Below are 14,447 nucleotides of genomic sequence, written 5' to 3' on the forward strand. Positions count from 1 at the left end.
GACCGTAGAGCGGGAGTTTCACTAGGCTCCAACCGAGCAATCGACGTCTATGCTTCCTTTCACTCCTCGAAGTGACTGTGTGCTTTCTGGGAGCTAAAACTAACCTGATACATGATGGAAGCTGATTGCAATTATCAGTAGACTCACAGGGATAAGACCCGAACAGGTCGCTAGAGCAACCAAGGATGAAGTTCTATGGTACGGAAGGAGCATCTCAGGGGAGTTCCTTAGGCAACTGGCGCCTTCCGTCTCAAGCTCCCGGTTATCACGGTTTGATACTACATGTGATCCAAAAGCTATTCATACTGTCACCAAGGCCCGTGGCTCGATGGGATTACTAGGCACGTTCTCGTGAGTCTTTCTCGAACGTCCCAGGCCACGGGTCGTGAGTTCGAATCTCACTGAAAAATCCTTGCATCGTTACACCTGGGGCTGGTAAGAGCCTCCTGGGATTTTCGTAGGCCTGTATCTTCGGATGCAGGCCGAGCTTTTTGGAAATATGCGTAACTGACTGTTTTTTGGCTCTTAGGTAGGTGCTCATCGACCTGTCTAGGAAAGAGAAAATGTGATTTCCCTTCGCATAGGAAGGACATTGTTTCTAAGAACCCTACTAGGTAGGGTCTCCTTGTGGCGAGGACAATGGGAACGAACCGGTGAAACCTATCGACAATTCAATGGTCTCCCGAAAATCCAGTCCTATGACAGGGGCCCTTGTTTACGGAGATGTAGATTCTTAGACACGGCCAAGGTCCCGGAAGAAAGCAACAGCAATCCCCATTGCCGCAATTGCAAACCCGACATTCGTCCACTGCGCCGCTCGCACACCGTACAGAAAGCCCGGCGAGCCCACAAAGCCACCGACGGCCATCTCGGGCCCCTGAGCGCTCGTCTGGATCGCGGTCGCAATCGCGTGCCCTAACGCGCGACCAACGTTGTTGGAGCTCTGCAATAGCCCACTACCCAAACACTGGTCGGTGGAAGGGAGACTGTCAGCTATGAGCAGGTTGATTACGAGCCAAACGATCTCGATACTCAAGCATAGACACATGGCGGGGAAGCCGTAGGCCCAGTATAAAGTCTGGGGCGGGATCGCGGGGATAGCCATGATGAACGGGGATGCGATGCCGCAGTCCAGGCCGAAGACGAGGATGTCAAAGGCACGGATGCGGGAGAGAGCCGGAGAGACGACAAAAGAAATGAGGACTATGTTATTCGTCAGTGAAGAGTAGCCCGACTCCCTTTCCTCTCGTGGGGGTCAAGCAGAATCCCTTACGGCCAGCGATACCGGCAGGCAGGAAACGCAGAGTAGTGTCGAGTTCGCTGAGAGCGAGGTAGTCCTGATAGCTATGGTCATGTATCATTATATCAGTGACTCCGAAACCCCCGCTACGAAGACTGGACCTAAGGAAAAACTCACAAAAAGTGGCAAAGACCAAGAAGCTGTTAAACGAAGCGTAAAAAGAGGCAACTAGCACGAACAGTGCCGAGAACTGAAGGTTCTTGAACATGGAAATCCGCAGCAACGGTTCCCTCGCCGGGTCTTTCTCGAGGCGGCGCTGCCAGAAACAGAACCCAACCAGCAGCACAACAGATGCAGCGATGAGCGGCGGGATGCAGGGTGTCGACCAGCCGATCACGTTGGCCTGGGTGAAGGCCGCAAGCAGTAGCACCAGGCTGCATGACACAAGAGCGCCTCCAGTCCAATCAACAGACCTGGTACGGGTTTCCTCGCCACCGTTTTCCGCTGATGTGCTGGCGGAAGGAGAGGACCGAAGATGGGGCGTGTCGGTGATGAAGTAGGCGATCGCAGTAGTGACCCCAGCCAGCATCGCAGGAATCCAGAACACCCACTGCCATGATAGCAGGCCGCCAATCACACCACCAAAGATGTTTCCCAGGACAGACCCAACGGAGGCGACGGCCGAGATGCAAACATACGCGTTGTTGCGGGCCTTGCCACGGGGGAAGGTCGACGCGATGATTTCGATGTCCGATGGGATTAGGGCGGCGCCACTCATACCCTACAGAAACCGAACGATGTGAAAGGGGACCTCCTACCGGGTGAAGGGCAGGCACAGGTCGGAGATAGTGAAGAGGACAGACCCGAGGAGGTAGACGAGCCCGCGGCCATAGACGTCGGCGAGCCGGCCCCAGAGCAGCATCAGGCTACCCGTTGAGATGTTGTAGATGGAGACGACGATTTTCTGGCGTGCAGGCGGGATGCCGATCTCTTACGATATAGAAGGTAGCAGGATCACGACTGACTGCACGTTGAGCACCTGTTTTCAAGCGGAGGAGGAGCGTTAGTTCTGCGTTTGACACTTGGCTCACCATTACGGCGGAATACGAACAGTGAGTAGACCGGTGGTGGATATCACGGCAGTGAGGAGTATGCTTCTCGACTTGGATAACTTGGGGTAGCCCCCAGTAACCTCGTCGTCGGCATCGTTGCGGCTCGCTGCAGCTCGGAGCTCCTTAGAACCGGCATCGGCCCCGGGATCGGCAACAATCGGCGCAGGGATGTCGCCCCTTACAGTGAAGGGACGAAACGGGAACACACGGCCGGACATGCTCACCCGCTGCTGCATGTGTATCCCGCCAGTAGATGCGTGTGGGAAAAGGAGATGTCTGACGCCACCAACGGTCAACGAACGAGCGTCTTTCTCCAGCGCGAAAGATACAAGACGCGAACAGCTCAGCGGCAATGGAAGTGGGCGAGAGAAATGAACAAGAGATGATTTGGAAATGCGGGATAGTCGATACACGCGGGGCAGGCCGACAGCGTGTTGGTTTGCAATTCAGCTTCTCGGGCGAGCCCAGCTATTGCGTGATGGCCAGGACGCCTCGCGGAAGCAGGTCGGTTTACTTGGCACCTACAGCTATGGAAGTAAAGACCCTGGAATACGACTTGGCGGCTCAAGGGTATAGACCACGTCATATTTCACATGGCTGTTCGTACAATTACAGCAATGGCACCGTTGACGGGCTTCCTTTTGCGTCGGTTCACGATCTTGCTAAAGCCAAGGCGTTACGCAGGGGTAAACATCATCCACATACTTGACGTGGACGTCGTGCTTGATCCATCTCCTGGCTGCGTCGCAATCTCGGAACTGCCCTCTGCTCTGTCCAGTAGCCTTGTGGAAGTCCTACTGCTTTCCTCTGACCCAGAGTCTCGTTGTGCTCTGCAAAGAGCGATCTTTCAAGGACGATGCGGTCGTAGGATTACTGTCGAGGGTTCCTTGCTTCCTGAGCTTCGAGTTGTTAACTTACAACCCCTCAAGGAGAAAGAATTCACAAGTACCTAGTGGGTCGTAGGGATCTGTAATCGAGTTTTGACCTTGCCCTTCTGGTTAGTCGCCGAGAGCGCCCCCGAGAGCGCCCTCTTGATAGTTTAAAATGGAACTTTTGCTCGGCAAACTTTGGGACGAGTCGGATTTGGATCCTTGGCTACGCTGGCCATTAACGTAACAAAGTAGGACTCTTGCGGGGGGGCTGACTGTGAGGGACCCAGATGCAAACCAAGTTTTAGTAGTCTTTCTGGGAAGTGAAAAGGGTACCGGCCTACAAAAATGATGTCGTTCAGCTGCTTCCATATACGAGCCGAGGAGCTTACGGCCTTTTTTTTTCATTTTTTTTTTTTTTCAAATTCAACAGAGCGCTTGGTAATTTTAGTGTGCAGTCCCCTTCATTGAAGACGAGCAGGTGATTCCGGAGCCAGTGGAAGACCCAAATGTGCATTCGTGCCGCAACGCAGAGTGGCATAGCATAGTTTGCGCCGGAACCCGTAAAAGGGTCCAGAGATGGGTCCCTGCAGGACTGGGAAAGCAACTTACCAAGCCGTGTGAGCACAACACTGCATGTGCCAGAACATCCCTGAGAATGGGTGGGTAAAATGCTCGGGGATGTTGGTACCGGATTCCCGCTCCGGAATGCCTCCACTTTGGATAGTCCCATCCGATCACAGTGCCCACTTTACTTCGGACCTGTCCGGCTTTGGCACACCCCAACCATAACCACTTTGGTGGACTGACGGGAATGCACCAATTCGTTGATCAAACACGCCGATGGCGAAATTGTTGTGGCGGCCACTGAACCATGGGACGCCATTGCTCGAGATTCTTCAGGTGAGCCCGAAGGAGCAAGGTCTCGTCGACTCTGTCGACTCAAGGTCTCCGTTTTCCGGTCTCCATGTCAAGTCCATTGATGTTGATAGGGGCCAATTCTTGAGACAAGATGGTTGTCTATACCATGAGATGAATGGTGGGCTGTAACTTCGTGACAAGATCATGTAAGTCGATAAAGCCATTCTCGCCAAGTGTGTGGTGTATTGCTCTTTGCTTCGCAGAAGTGTATTGCCCATCACAGGGAACAGCAGTGTAACGTTCCTCAAAAATAAGGGTGGAGCTATACCGGTTGACACCTAAAGGGTGATGAGTCGGTTCAGCATTGCCGGTGTAATTGGTGATGAACGTATCAAGTTGGCACACCCGGAAATGCAAGTAGTCGGAGTGCTGATAGATAGATGACTGGCAGGCTCTCTCATTTCAGCATTACTACATTTATTCCCAACAGCGATATACCGCTTACTCGAAGCGTCCAGAGGACTTATCTTCGTCTCAAAAAACCCCCAAAAAATCTCTTCGCAATTCCCGTAACCATCGGCGTTCCTCGCCCGTCACTTAGAACTGTTGACTGAACCCACATGGCAGGTGGTAAAATTGATCTAGAAGGGATGTACAAACGAGGGTTCGAACTGCCCAAAACCAAAATCAAGTGGACCTATGGCACCTCGAGGGACACAACGGCCTCTATATTTACCAGGCACTTTGAGCCAAACCAAGACCGTTGCGTCTGCACAATCATCACCGGGGGACACTGTCAGCGACTAGCCTAGCTTTGAACGACTTCGCCAACAAGGAGTCTTACTGGCGCCTCTTCCCTGCCGACAAATATGGGCGAGGATTCCGATCTGATCTCTCGCAGGGCCTGTTGGCAAAAGCGATGACCAATAGATTGTCGCTTACGCCTCGTCCCGACACTTTCGAGAGCCTCCAGTCAGATCTTGAGAAGCGACGCCGCATCTTCGATAGCCAGCTTCGCACGATCATCACCACCATCAGAAGCGACGTTGGCAACAGATCTCGATATCATCGTGTCGACCACCGACTGTTGTCCTCGTCGCCCCAGTGGCGGATATCGCACCGAAACGAAAGAAGTAATATTTAATGTCCTCGTCGTCCGCATCCGCTACCTATCTGCCAATCGTCTCAGCATTCGCCTCTAGGCTGCCAGCCAGAATGTTAATACCTCGTCGCCTCCCATGCTGGCCCAGAGCGCCATCGTGCACGAAGACAGTTCCCGGGCCCAAATCGATGACGAGCTTCAGCGGTTCGACTTGACGAAGGTGCTCTGCCAGTCAACGTGGCGCTTCTTATCCTTCTTGAACCACCTTGGCAAGCCATGTGAGCTTGTCCTTCCTCATTCACCCACCCATTCCCACCCTGCCACTTCTGCTCTGTCTCTATCGGCAAGATGCCATACTCTTGATATATCATACCATAGATGTGTTCGGTTTATGCCATTGACTTCTTCGTAAGAGTAAATCATTACCTTCTTAACACTTCTCCTCGAAGTGCGGCTTTTTGTTTTTACCACTGTTATAATGTGTGTATGATAAGCACCTTGATCTTGGCAACATAACCCTGTAACGTTGCCTGTACTAGATGTCGTCATTTCTGATCTGGGCCAAGTTGTATGGCCTCAATGCAAAAGCTAACAGGAAAACCTCTTCATCACCCATGCATATGAACCCTGTATAGCTCCACTTCACTTGGTTGGGAAGGTAGATTTCCCCATCTGCTTTATCATAGAACACCGTTGGTTCCTAACCAGCATTCTCCGGTCAAGATACTTCGACTGAGATCAAGCACTGTACCCCCCTCAACCCTTCATCACAGTTCTATATAACTATGCCGTCTACTACATCCCAAACTGTCATCGTCACAGGAGCCAACGGCTACCTTGCCCTCCATGTCATCAATCAACTCCTGAAGACGGGCTACGACGTGCGCGGCACAATCAGATCTCGGAAGGCAGACGACAAGCTTCGTGCCACGTTTCCCGAATATTACGGGGGGCGCTTGACCACAACCTTTGTCGAGGACCTGGCGAATCCTGAGCTCTTTCGTGAGGCTTTCGACGAGAACACTGTGGGCGCTATCCATGTCGCCAGCCCGACCCATGCCCGAACCGAGGACGCTGTCCGCGACATGCTGAACCCCGCCGTCAAGGGCGCCATCGGCATTCTCGAGGCTGCCAAGATCTACGCGGATCCTTCGTTCCATCGGGTTGTTCACCTGTCTTCCACCGCGGCTATTATGGATAGCAAGAAGGGCCCCAGGCCTGGCTACACATACACCAATTCGGACTGGAACCCGGTGACGTTCGAAGAGGCGGCAGCCATTGAGGATCACCTGTCTCTATACGTTGCGTCCAAGGCCCTCTCAGAGAAGGCCGTGTGGGCCTGGATGACGGAGCATAAGCCAAAATTTGACCTCGCCTGCGTAAACCCAACCATGGTCTTTGGTCCCCATCTCGAGACCATCAGCAACATGGACGAGTTCACGTCGACGGCGAAGTTCCTGTGGCGGCTCGTAGACGCAGCCGAGATTCCACAGCTCATGTGGGCCGGGTGCGTTGATGTCCGCGACACCGCCGCGATGACTGTCGCGGCCTTCGAGAAGCATGAGGCGGGAGGCCAAAGGCTTTTGTTAGCACGTCACTTTGATTGGCAAACTGCGGCTGACATAGCGAGAGACGAACTTCCGAATTTCCGAGAGAGGTTTCCGGTGGGAAGACCCGGAACTGGCAGAAGCGAGGCTTTGAAACATATTCATCAATATGACGGAAGCAAGGCTGTAAATGTTCTCGGCGTGGAGTATCGTCCACTGTCGCAGACTGTCAGAGACACGTTGGGGCAGTTCCTGGCAGTCGAAGGAGGTAAAGACCACTAGATAAATATCTAATTTGAGCGACAAGCAACTCACCTTCAACACTAGTCTTCATAGGCATGGCCGACTGAAAATGAGACTCTTCCATTTCATCATATGATACCATATCGAACGGCGGATCACAGGTTCTGTTCTTTCAAACATATGGTTCCTCACCAACGCTGTCTAGCAAGTTACACCTTGCGCGTGCGCCAAAGCTACCGAGGGAAGCACGGAACTACCGAGAGAACACAGAATGATTTCTGTTTTCAAACTACATAGCCTGATAGATCATTAAGTCTTGCAACAACAACATCAGCCCTGATGGTCTAGCGGTATGATTCTCCCTTAGGGTTGTTCACATGACAATTCATTCTGGGAGAGGTCCCAGGTTCGATCCCTGGTTAGGGCCCAATTCTTTTGCCTTTTTGTGAGCCATATCGGCTTTACCCACTATTTTGCGGAATGAAATGGATATTCTCATCATTGTAAGGGAACGAACGACCGGTTGGTTGACGGACATGCTGATAGGTACGAAGTACTAGATACTTGGTGCAATCTTAGCAGAGATTACATGATTAGGAGGTTGGGCGGCCACGTTGAATAACCCTAGGAGGAAAGGACCGGAATTGGACCCGAGTAAATCCGAACGACGACTCTACGCCGAACCACGGGGTTAATTAAGACCATCTTACGCCATTTCCTGCCTTCACAAGCAGCTAAGTACCAGCGTGGAGGTGGAGATGGTTCAATTGCGCATATCGATAATATCTTGTGAGCTAAAGAAGACTGCTGGATGCTCACGCCTAAAGGCGCCGTGGTGAACAACAGCATCGTATGATTTACCCGCCAAGCCGAAATCACCAAAGAGCAAGGGGTAAATTTACCATCGAGAACCCTTGGCTGTGAACTGCTTGCGAGACCGCCGTCTTTGATTTACATGACGATGAAAACCACGAAACAGAGAGAGGATGGCTATAAGAAGCGACTCAAAACGTAACAAACGCCTCCAGACTTTTCATCAAAATCGCATCGACATCCTTTTATACTTTAGTCGGTAGAAATCACGTCTCAAGATGCTGTTCTTACTCCCTTTCCTCCTGTTTGCCTAGGCTCTGGCGCAGGCTCAAGACTCCAATCGAACTTATGAGTATATCGTCGTGGGATCCGGGCCTGGCGGAGGCCCCTTGGCCGCCAACTGGGCCCGGGCAAGCCAATCGGCTCTGCTCATCAAGGCCGGCGACGACCAGCTGAACAACCCGAAATCGGGCATGGTTTAGAGTAACACCCTCGCCATCAACGACACCCTGACCAGATGGGACTGTTTTGTCAACCGTGACACTCGAGATGACAGACAACCCCCACGATTTCACCACATGAAGGACCGCGGAAGACGGTTACTATGTAGACCTCGACCCGCCCCCGGTTGCCGAAAGACTGGGCATTTACTACCCTCGTGCCGGGACCCTTGGGGGTTGCGCCATTTGGCCAGATACTCCTCCGTGGCCCTCGGCCACCCGGTCATCAACAGCCTCACTGCTCTCGCAGAGGTCCTTGGTCGAGACATGAACTCGGACGACCTGGGAAGGGACAATACGCTGGGCGTCCTCATGTCGCACAAGAACTCCCGGAACGGAGTGCCATTCAGCCTGAGCAATTACAACGGCTTCTTCCCCGGGATGCCCGGGTGAAACGAGAACGAGTCCGAGTGCGGCTTCATGCAGCTTCACCTGCGCAACATCGACGGCACAGTGAAGCTCCAGTCTGCGAACCTGAGGCAGATGCCCGAGATCCATTTGGGCTTCTTCTCCTAGGGCGACGACAAGGAACTGGACTCCATGGCTGAGGCTATCAACCTCGTCTGTTCCGTCTTTGCGAACCTGACCGACAACGCTTTAAAGAGCACCTGCCTTGCCGTCTGGGGAGCGAAATATGCAAAGAAGAGGACCAGAAGGCCTTCTTCCAGGCTCAAACGTACTTGCACCACATCACCGGATCGTGTGCCATCAGGGCGGATGACAACCCCATAGCGGTCTTGGACTCCCAGTTCCGCGTTTGGAACGTCGATGGTCTTCATGTTGTGGACGGATCCGTGTTCCCCGCTCAGCCCGGAGAGGTCACGAGCTTGGCGACGTTTATGATTAGCGAGTAGAAGGCTTTGGATGCCGTCTTGCAAGCCTTTTTCTAAGAGGCGGGATTACAACTGTGGTTATATTTTGTAGACTAGATGTTACCGAGCGATGTCGCCTTCGTTGGATTACATCTAGATCACCCCAACCCTTATATTGGTTGGTTCCACAAATACTCAATCAAGTAAAATTGGTCTCAAGCTTACTGGATAAGAATCACGCTGGAATGGACTAGATTCATTGACGAAAGAGAGGATTTAACATAGCTTTCAAGCTTAGGCTGCTGACTACTGCTTCATCCTCGTGAACGATTGCTTGTGAGTCACTATGCTTGGGCTCAGATCAACAGGTTCTCTAGAACACCACCAAGGACATCTGGCTGGGTGTGGAAGCCCAATTCACAATATGTCTGCTCAAACGGAGTTCAATGGTGTGCTAATTGCAATGCTATGATACCCCAGCTAAGTTTCAGCGGCGTCAAAATGTTCCTGGCCGAGTAATAAGGCCAACGTCGAATACGGTGCCTGGCAGCAACGATGTGCCTGATACCTGAGCCACGACAGGATCAGCATTAAGGAGATAGAGCCTCGGCCCAAGATGACAATACTCCTACACTGTTATTAAGCTGAACAACTAAATCCAAAGCATGGCGTCCTCGACATCCTTTACTCACGCAGCTCCTAATATGACCCACCATCTCGACCATCTCTCAGTTCCAAGACCATCCATCCACCCCAACCCCTTCAACTAGCCAACGTTGCTGCCCAAGCCCTTGGAACCAAAACAGTCACCAGAGGTGATTGTTACACAGCTTGCCTCCTCGACTGAGCAAGGTTAACAGACGTGCGTGCTGGTGAGCTGGCGGAAAAAGCGGGGTCTGGAATGCAGGTCCCGGGGGTTATGCAGCCTAGAGAAATGGAGTCGGTGAAGAGAGGGGTATCGGTCGATTTCCTCCCGTCTTGGTCCTCCATTCGTTTCGAATTGAGCCGCGAGAGTTTGAATAATCGGGCTGGCTGGTCCCCTGTGCCTGAGTAGTAAGTGATGTGGCAGTATCGATCATGCAAGAAGTTGTGCTACTCTGCAACAGCTGCATTTGAAAACCTCGTGCTTCATTGGCCCACCGAAAAGAAGAGGGACTGTTATTCTGACAGGGGATTTATGAGTGACGTCAACTCGGTCAAACAAAAGACGACCGGGCCCAGACGAAGCCAGTACCACAAACAAAGGCTCATCCCAAAAGTGCTGGGCAAACTTCTGACCGAAAAAGAAGAAAAAAAAGAAGACAGAGCTCCGTTGAAAAATCCAAAAGTTTTTCGCTGTGGTTTCGGACGGTATGTAATCACTGGCAGCCTGGGTCGTCGTGCCGAAATGGATGGCGCCGCAGACTTTGCTTCTAGGTGGACTCTAGAAGGAACCTGGCGGGTCCTCGTTTGAAATCTTTCTCTGACGGACAATGTGGGCACGAGTACCGCCGGAACCGCGGAATAGGGCCGACCAGACCCTGCCGTGGTTGTTCTGGACGCACCGGCGCCAGAAGGACGCAGAGCGCCAGATATAAGGCCGGCGACGGTTCGGGCCAGGGCTCGGGATTGGCGCCCGGAGGCGTCGGTGGCGAAAAGCGGAGCTTTCGGACATGGCGAGTCAGATGCCGGACATGCAGCACTAACAGTGGAAGGGACCGCCACTGTTTCCGACTCATTCGTTCGGAGGTGAATGGTGCATCGAGCCGGGCAAGGTCTCGGTGAAGTGGTCCTGATCTGGTCACACAATCCAGTGTTGCTGGTCTCCAGGTTACTCAGCATCCTGTCTAGCCAGAGCCAGCTCAGCATCCGACCACAAAGAAACACTCTCTGAGTGATTGGGAGACGACGACGACGACGGCGTCAACGCCGTTCGAAATATGCACTGAAGACCAGCTTATTGCTACATTGCAGTGACTTCTTTCCTCCAAAATGCATCGGCACATGGCTGAAGGGCCTGACTAGCATCTCGGCCACGAGAACTGGCAAGATTGGACCTTGCCGGCTGGAGGTGGTGGGCATGAAGATGGTGGGCCGTGTCATTCGGAGAAGGCCCGATCGATTGAGCGAGGATAAATGTTCCGAGACTCGCATCGATTGGTCTGTTGATTGGGCCCTGGAAGCTGACCGAGAACAAGCTCCAACCTCCAACAGGACTCAAAGGACTACAGAGTACACCGCCCCCGATCCGTCTCAGAAAGCAAGCCCCTTAGCTGGCAACGAAGAGGGAGGCGTGGCTGGCATTTGACAACGACGGCGACCATGTGGCTGTCGTGGCCACCAGGCGGGACGATTCAGACAAACAGGGTCGCTCGCCGACGTGGCGGTTGGGTGTCACCGGCTTTGGCAGGGGGGAGCTGTGGAGGATTTCTGGAACGAAACATCGAGGTGGGACCTACGACCGATTGTTCTGTTGGGGGAGGATCCGGCGAGCAGCCAAGGAACGCAGAAGACGAAAGACGACAAGAGACGGTGCCGGACCGGCCCCGTTCCCGCTCCCGCTCGTCTCGTCGCCAGCGTCGAGCAAGCGTCCCCGGTTCCATGTGTACCACAATAGGGCCGCGAGATGCAAACCGGATTTTTCGTAAGGTCGATGGCCGTACCGCGGCCTGTGTGGGCCCTTGGATTTGGCATCATCAATCTCTTTTCTCCTTACCGATTGTGTCGCTGTGGGTTGCTGTCTTTGGCGTCGGCGTCAATATGTGGCTCTTGCAACTGCAATGACAACTCAGCGCCACGCCTCCTTGCCTCGACCTGTAATTGCTCGTATCGGCTGCCCTGGGCAGGGCCGTCTGGCCATCTGCTGTGCCCGCCCTAGGATGCTCAGGCCGCAAGGAAAAGCATTGTGTGGACCGGACCGTGGACTGTGCCATTGCCCCTGTATTGCCCCTGGGACCTTGGAGTGAAACCGACATGTCGCCCAGCGCTGCGTGCGTGTGCTTCCTTTGTCGCCCGTCAGACAGGGTGGCCAGGGCAGAGCAGGGCGGACGGGACATACAGCCTAGGCCTGTTCGACGGTCTGGGTTAGCGGGCTCCTGGATCCCTAACAATTGTCTAGCGAGAACCATGTTAGGAATAGTCCTGTAGGTGGCTGGCGGGAATGACAGTGTCCATCCTTAGAATTATCAACCAAAGGCGGTTGAGTCGAGGGATCTGGGCGAGAGTTGATCAGCAGAGCAGACATTGGGCGACTGATCTAGGCTGCCAGAGCGAGCAGCGGGTGTTCCTACGGCTGACCGACTGACTGGGCATAAAGTAAGTGGAAAGGGGCAGCAGTAGATCATGAGGTCACAGAGGTACGTACGAGTTGCAGGTTGCTCTCCCCCTCTTCCCGTTCTCCGTCTCATGACTGTCGCTGCCAGTCTCCCAGTCATCTCTCAATGTTGATGTACTAGACACGTAGTCAAGGCGGTCACCCTTTGAGCAGGCACAGGTACACAATGTGAAGAAAAAATGGGTTAGAAGTGTCATGCTCAACACTGTCATGGTTGATGGACGGACAGCCCCCAAGCGTGAGCAAGCCCAAAAAGGCCGATCCAATGGGAGGCGAGCCAACAATTGCAGTTCTGAGCCCCAATGGCAAAATACGGGTCGGTATCTTATTGCCCCGGACTACCAGACATGTCGACGGAACGGTACGTATCCCGGCTTCTCCTGGGCGACGCCTGCCCAGGTAGGCAGGTAGGTATCTTACTTAGGTACCGCCGTACCTGAGGGGAACTACCTACCTAGGTAATGGCCAGGAACGGCAAGAATATTGGTCAGGGCAGTCACCTCATAGGTACCTAGTCCGGCATGTCAAGATACATACCGTTTCACTCTCAGTCTTCCTCAGCGCTCAAACCTGAGGATACTGAGTGTGAGGGTACGGGTAGTGTAAGCGACCGCGTTGATTTGAGGTATCGCATTGTGGGAGTCTCGACGTCCAAACTCGGCTCAAGTGAGTTTGACCAGCTGCTGTCAAGCGCCCAAATAAGTCATTGCAGCTCCTGTTCAGGCGTTTCGCAGCAGAAACCTGCGAGTATCTACATAGCTTTCCCTCTTTGTAGGTACGTACTTGGGATGTTTGCTGCGTTGGCCAGCACGGGCACCATCGAGGGACACAGAGGAGACGCAGGACAAACCCTCGCCGGCTCCTCCTTTCACGTGTCAAAGTCGGGAGAACCGTGGGATACTTGTACAGGATGACTGGTATGTCGATAGGAAGCCTGAACAGCCTTTCTGCGCCCGTTTTCGCTGCCTTGCGTTTGTTTTTTTGGGTTTATGTGGTCTTTGCACCTTTGAAATCTGAAGCAATGGTTCCCGGCATTGCAACGTGGGACATGGACAGAAGGGAAACAAGAGTCAGTCAAAACCTCGCGGCCCGAAGCCGTCCCCTTCCGATTGGAACTCAAACAACAGCTCGATCCAATGGGTCAGGGAAGCATGCAGGAAGTTCACTGTATCGTGCGGTGTTTTGGGACGACGTGTACCTACCTGTCCGTGGCCTCGACGGCGACCCTGCGCTCACCGTAGGCCGTGTGTTACAGACCGATGCAACCGAGGCGGTCTCGCTCTGGTCCTAGCAGAGAGGCTCAGAGGCAGAGAATCAAAGGCGGCGGCGGCGGCGGCCTCCTAGCAGCCGATAAGTGAAGTAAGGACGATGAAACGGGCCTTGGTTTTGTTTGTTTGACGGAAAGGCAGGTACAGGTTACGCATGCATGCCTTGGGCGTGATGCGTGTGGGGTCCTGAGGCACACACTTCTGTCGTCCGTGGTGTTTCCTCGTCTCCCGTCCTTTGACCTTTCCAGACGCCGATGTGAGTTTTGTGAGAGAAGATCGTTTTGGAACCAGAAACTCTGCAGGTAACGGGGGGAGGTAGGTACGGTCCGACGGAGGCCCTGGACAGGGGGGTGTGGTTGGGTGTGAAGGACCCTTATTACCAGCCTGTGTCCTCGTTCACGTGTAAAGGAAGGGAACATGGCATCAGGATCCAGGCCTCGTGTGCTCGAGAGAAAGGCAATTGCTCTAAAAAAACAAAAAACAAACATGGCGATTGAACTTAGTCCCCAGTCATTTGACAAGAGTGTGTTCGTACACTACTCGTTCCTCTCTCTCTCTCTCTCTCTCTCTCTCTGCATGTGATTATTCCTCTCACGGGTTGCTCTCCCCCTTCCCCCCCGTCTTTCCCCAAATCTTGCTCGACGCCGCTCGCTCCATCGAACCGACAACCCGACATTTTGTCTTGAACCTTCCTTTTCTCCAACTAGAACATTTTGGACCAGCGTCTTCCCCCACTGCCGGCGACTACCTAGCACCAGATATTACCA

At 53.4% G+C, this 14,447-nt stretch overlaps 3 protein-coding genes across 3 annotated transcripts; 1 reads left to right on the forward strand and 2 right to left on the reverse strand.

The window, feature by feature from the left end:
* Positions 1-733: 733 nt before the first annotated feature.
* Positions 734-2,588, reverse strand: CH63R_09952 (Drug resistance protein; the record flags this gene model as incomplete). Its single annotated transcript, XM_018304926.1, has 4 exons — positions 734-1,203; positions 1,274-1,344; positions 1,480-2,021; positions 2,352-2,588. 4 exons carry the CDS (start codon positions 2,586-2,588, stop codon positions 734-736), a joined length of 1,320 nt encoding a protein of 439 aa, XP_018154350.1.
* Positions 2,589-5,969: 3,381 nt separating this feature from the next.
* CH63R_09953 (Ketoreductase) lies at positions 5,970-7,013 on the forward strand (the record flags this gene model as incomplete). Its single annotated transcript, XM_018304927.1, has 1 exon — positions 5,970-7,013. The coding sequence occupies one exon, from the start codon at positions 5,970-5,972 to the stop codon at positions 7,011-7,013; it is 1,044 nt and encodes a 347-aa protein (XP_018154351.1).
* Positions 7,014-8,437: 1,424 nt separating this feature from the next.
* On the reverse strand, positions 8,438-9,066 carry CH63R_09954 (uncharacterized protein; the record flags this gene model as incomplete). Its single annotated transcript, XM_018304928.1, has 2 exons — positions 8,438-8,869; positions 8,968-9,066. The coding sequence occupies 2 exons, from the start codon at positions 9,064-9,066 to the stop codon at positions 8,438-8,440; spliced, it is 531 nt and encodes a 176-aa protein (XP_018154352.1).
* Between the last annotated feature and the right edge of the window lie 5,381 nt (positions 9,067-14,447).

The sequence above is a fragment of the Colletotrichum higginsianum genome (genome assembly GCF_001672515.1).
Source record: "Colletotrichum higginsianum IMI 349063 chromosome 7 map unlocalized unitig_7, whole genome shotgun sequence".
Classification (NCBI taxonomy): Eukaryota; Fungi; Ascomycota; class Sordariomycetes; order Glomerellales; family Glomerellaceae; genus Colletotrichum; species Colletotrichum higginsianum.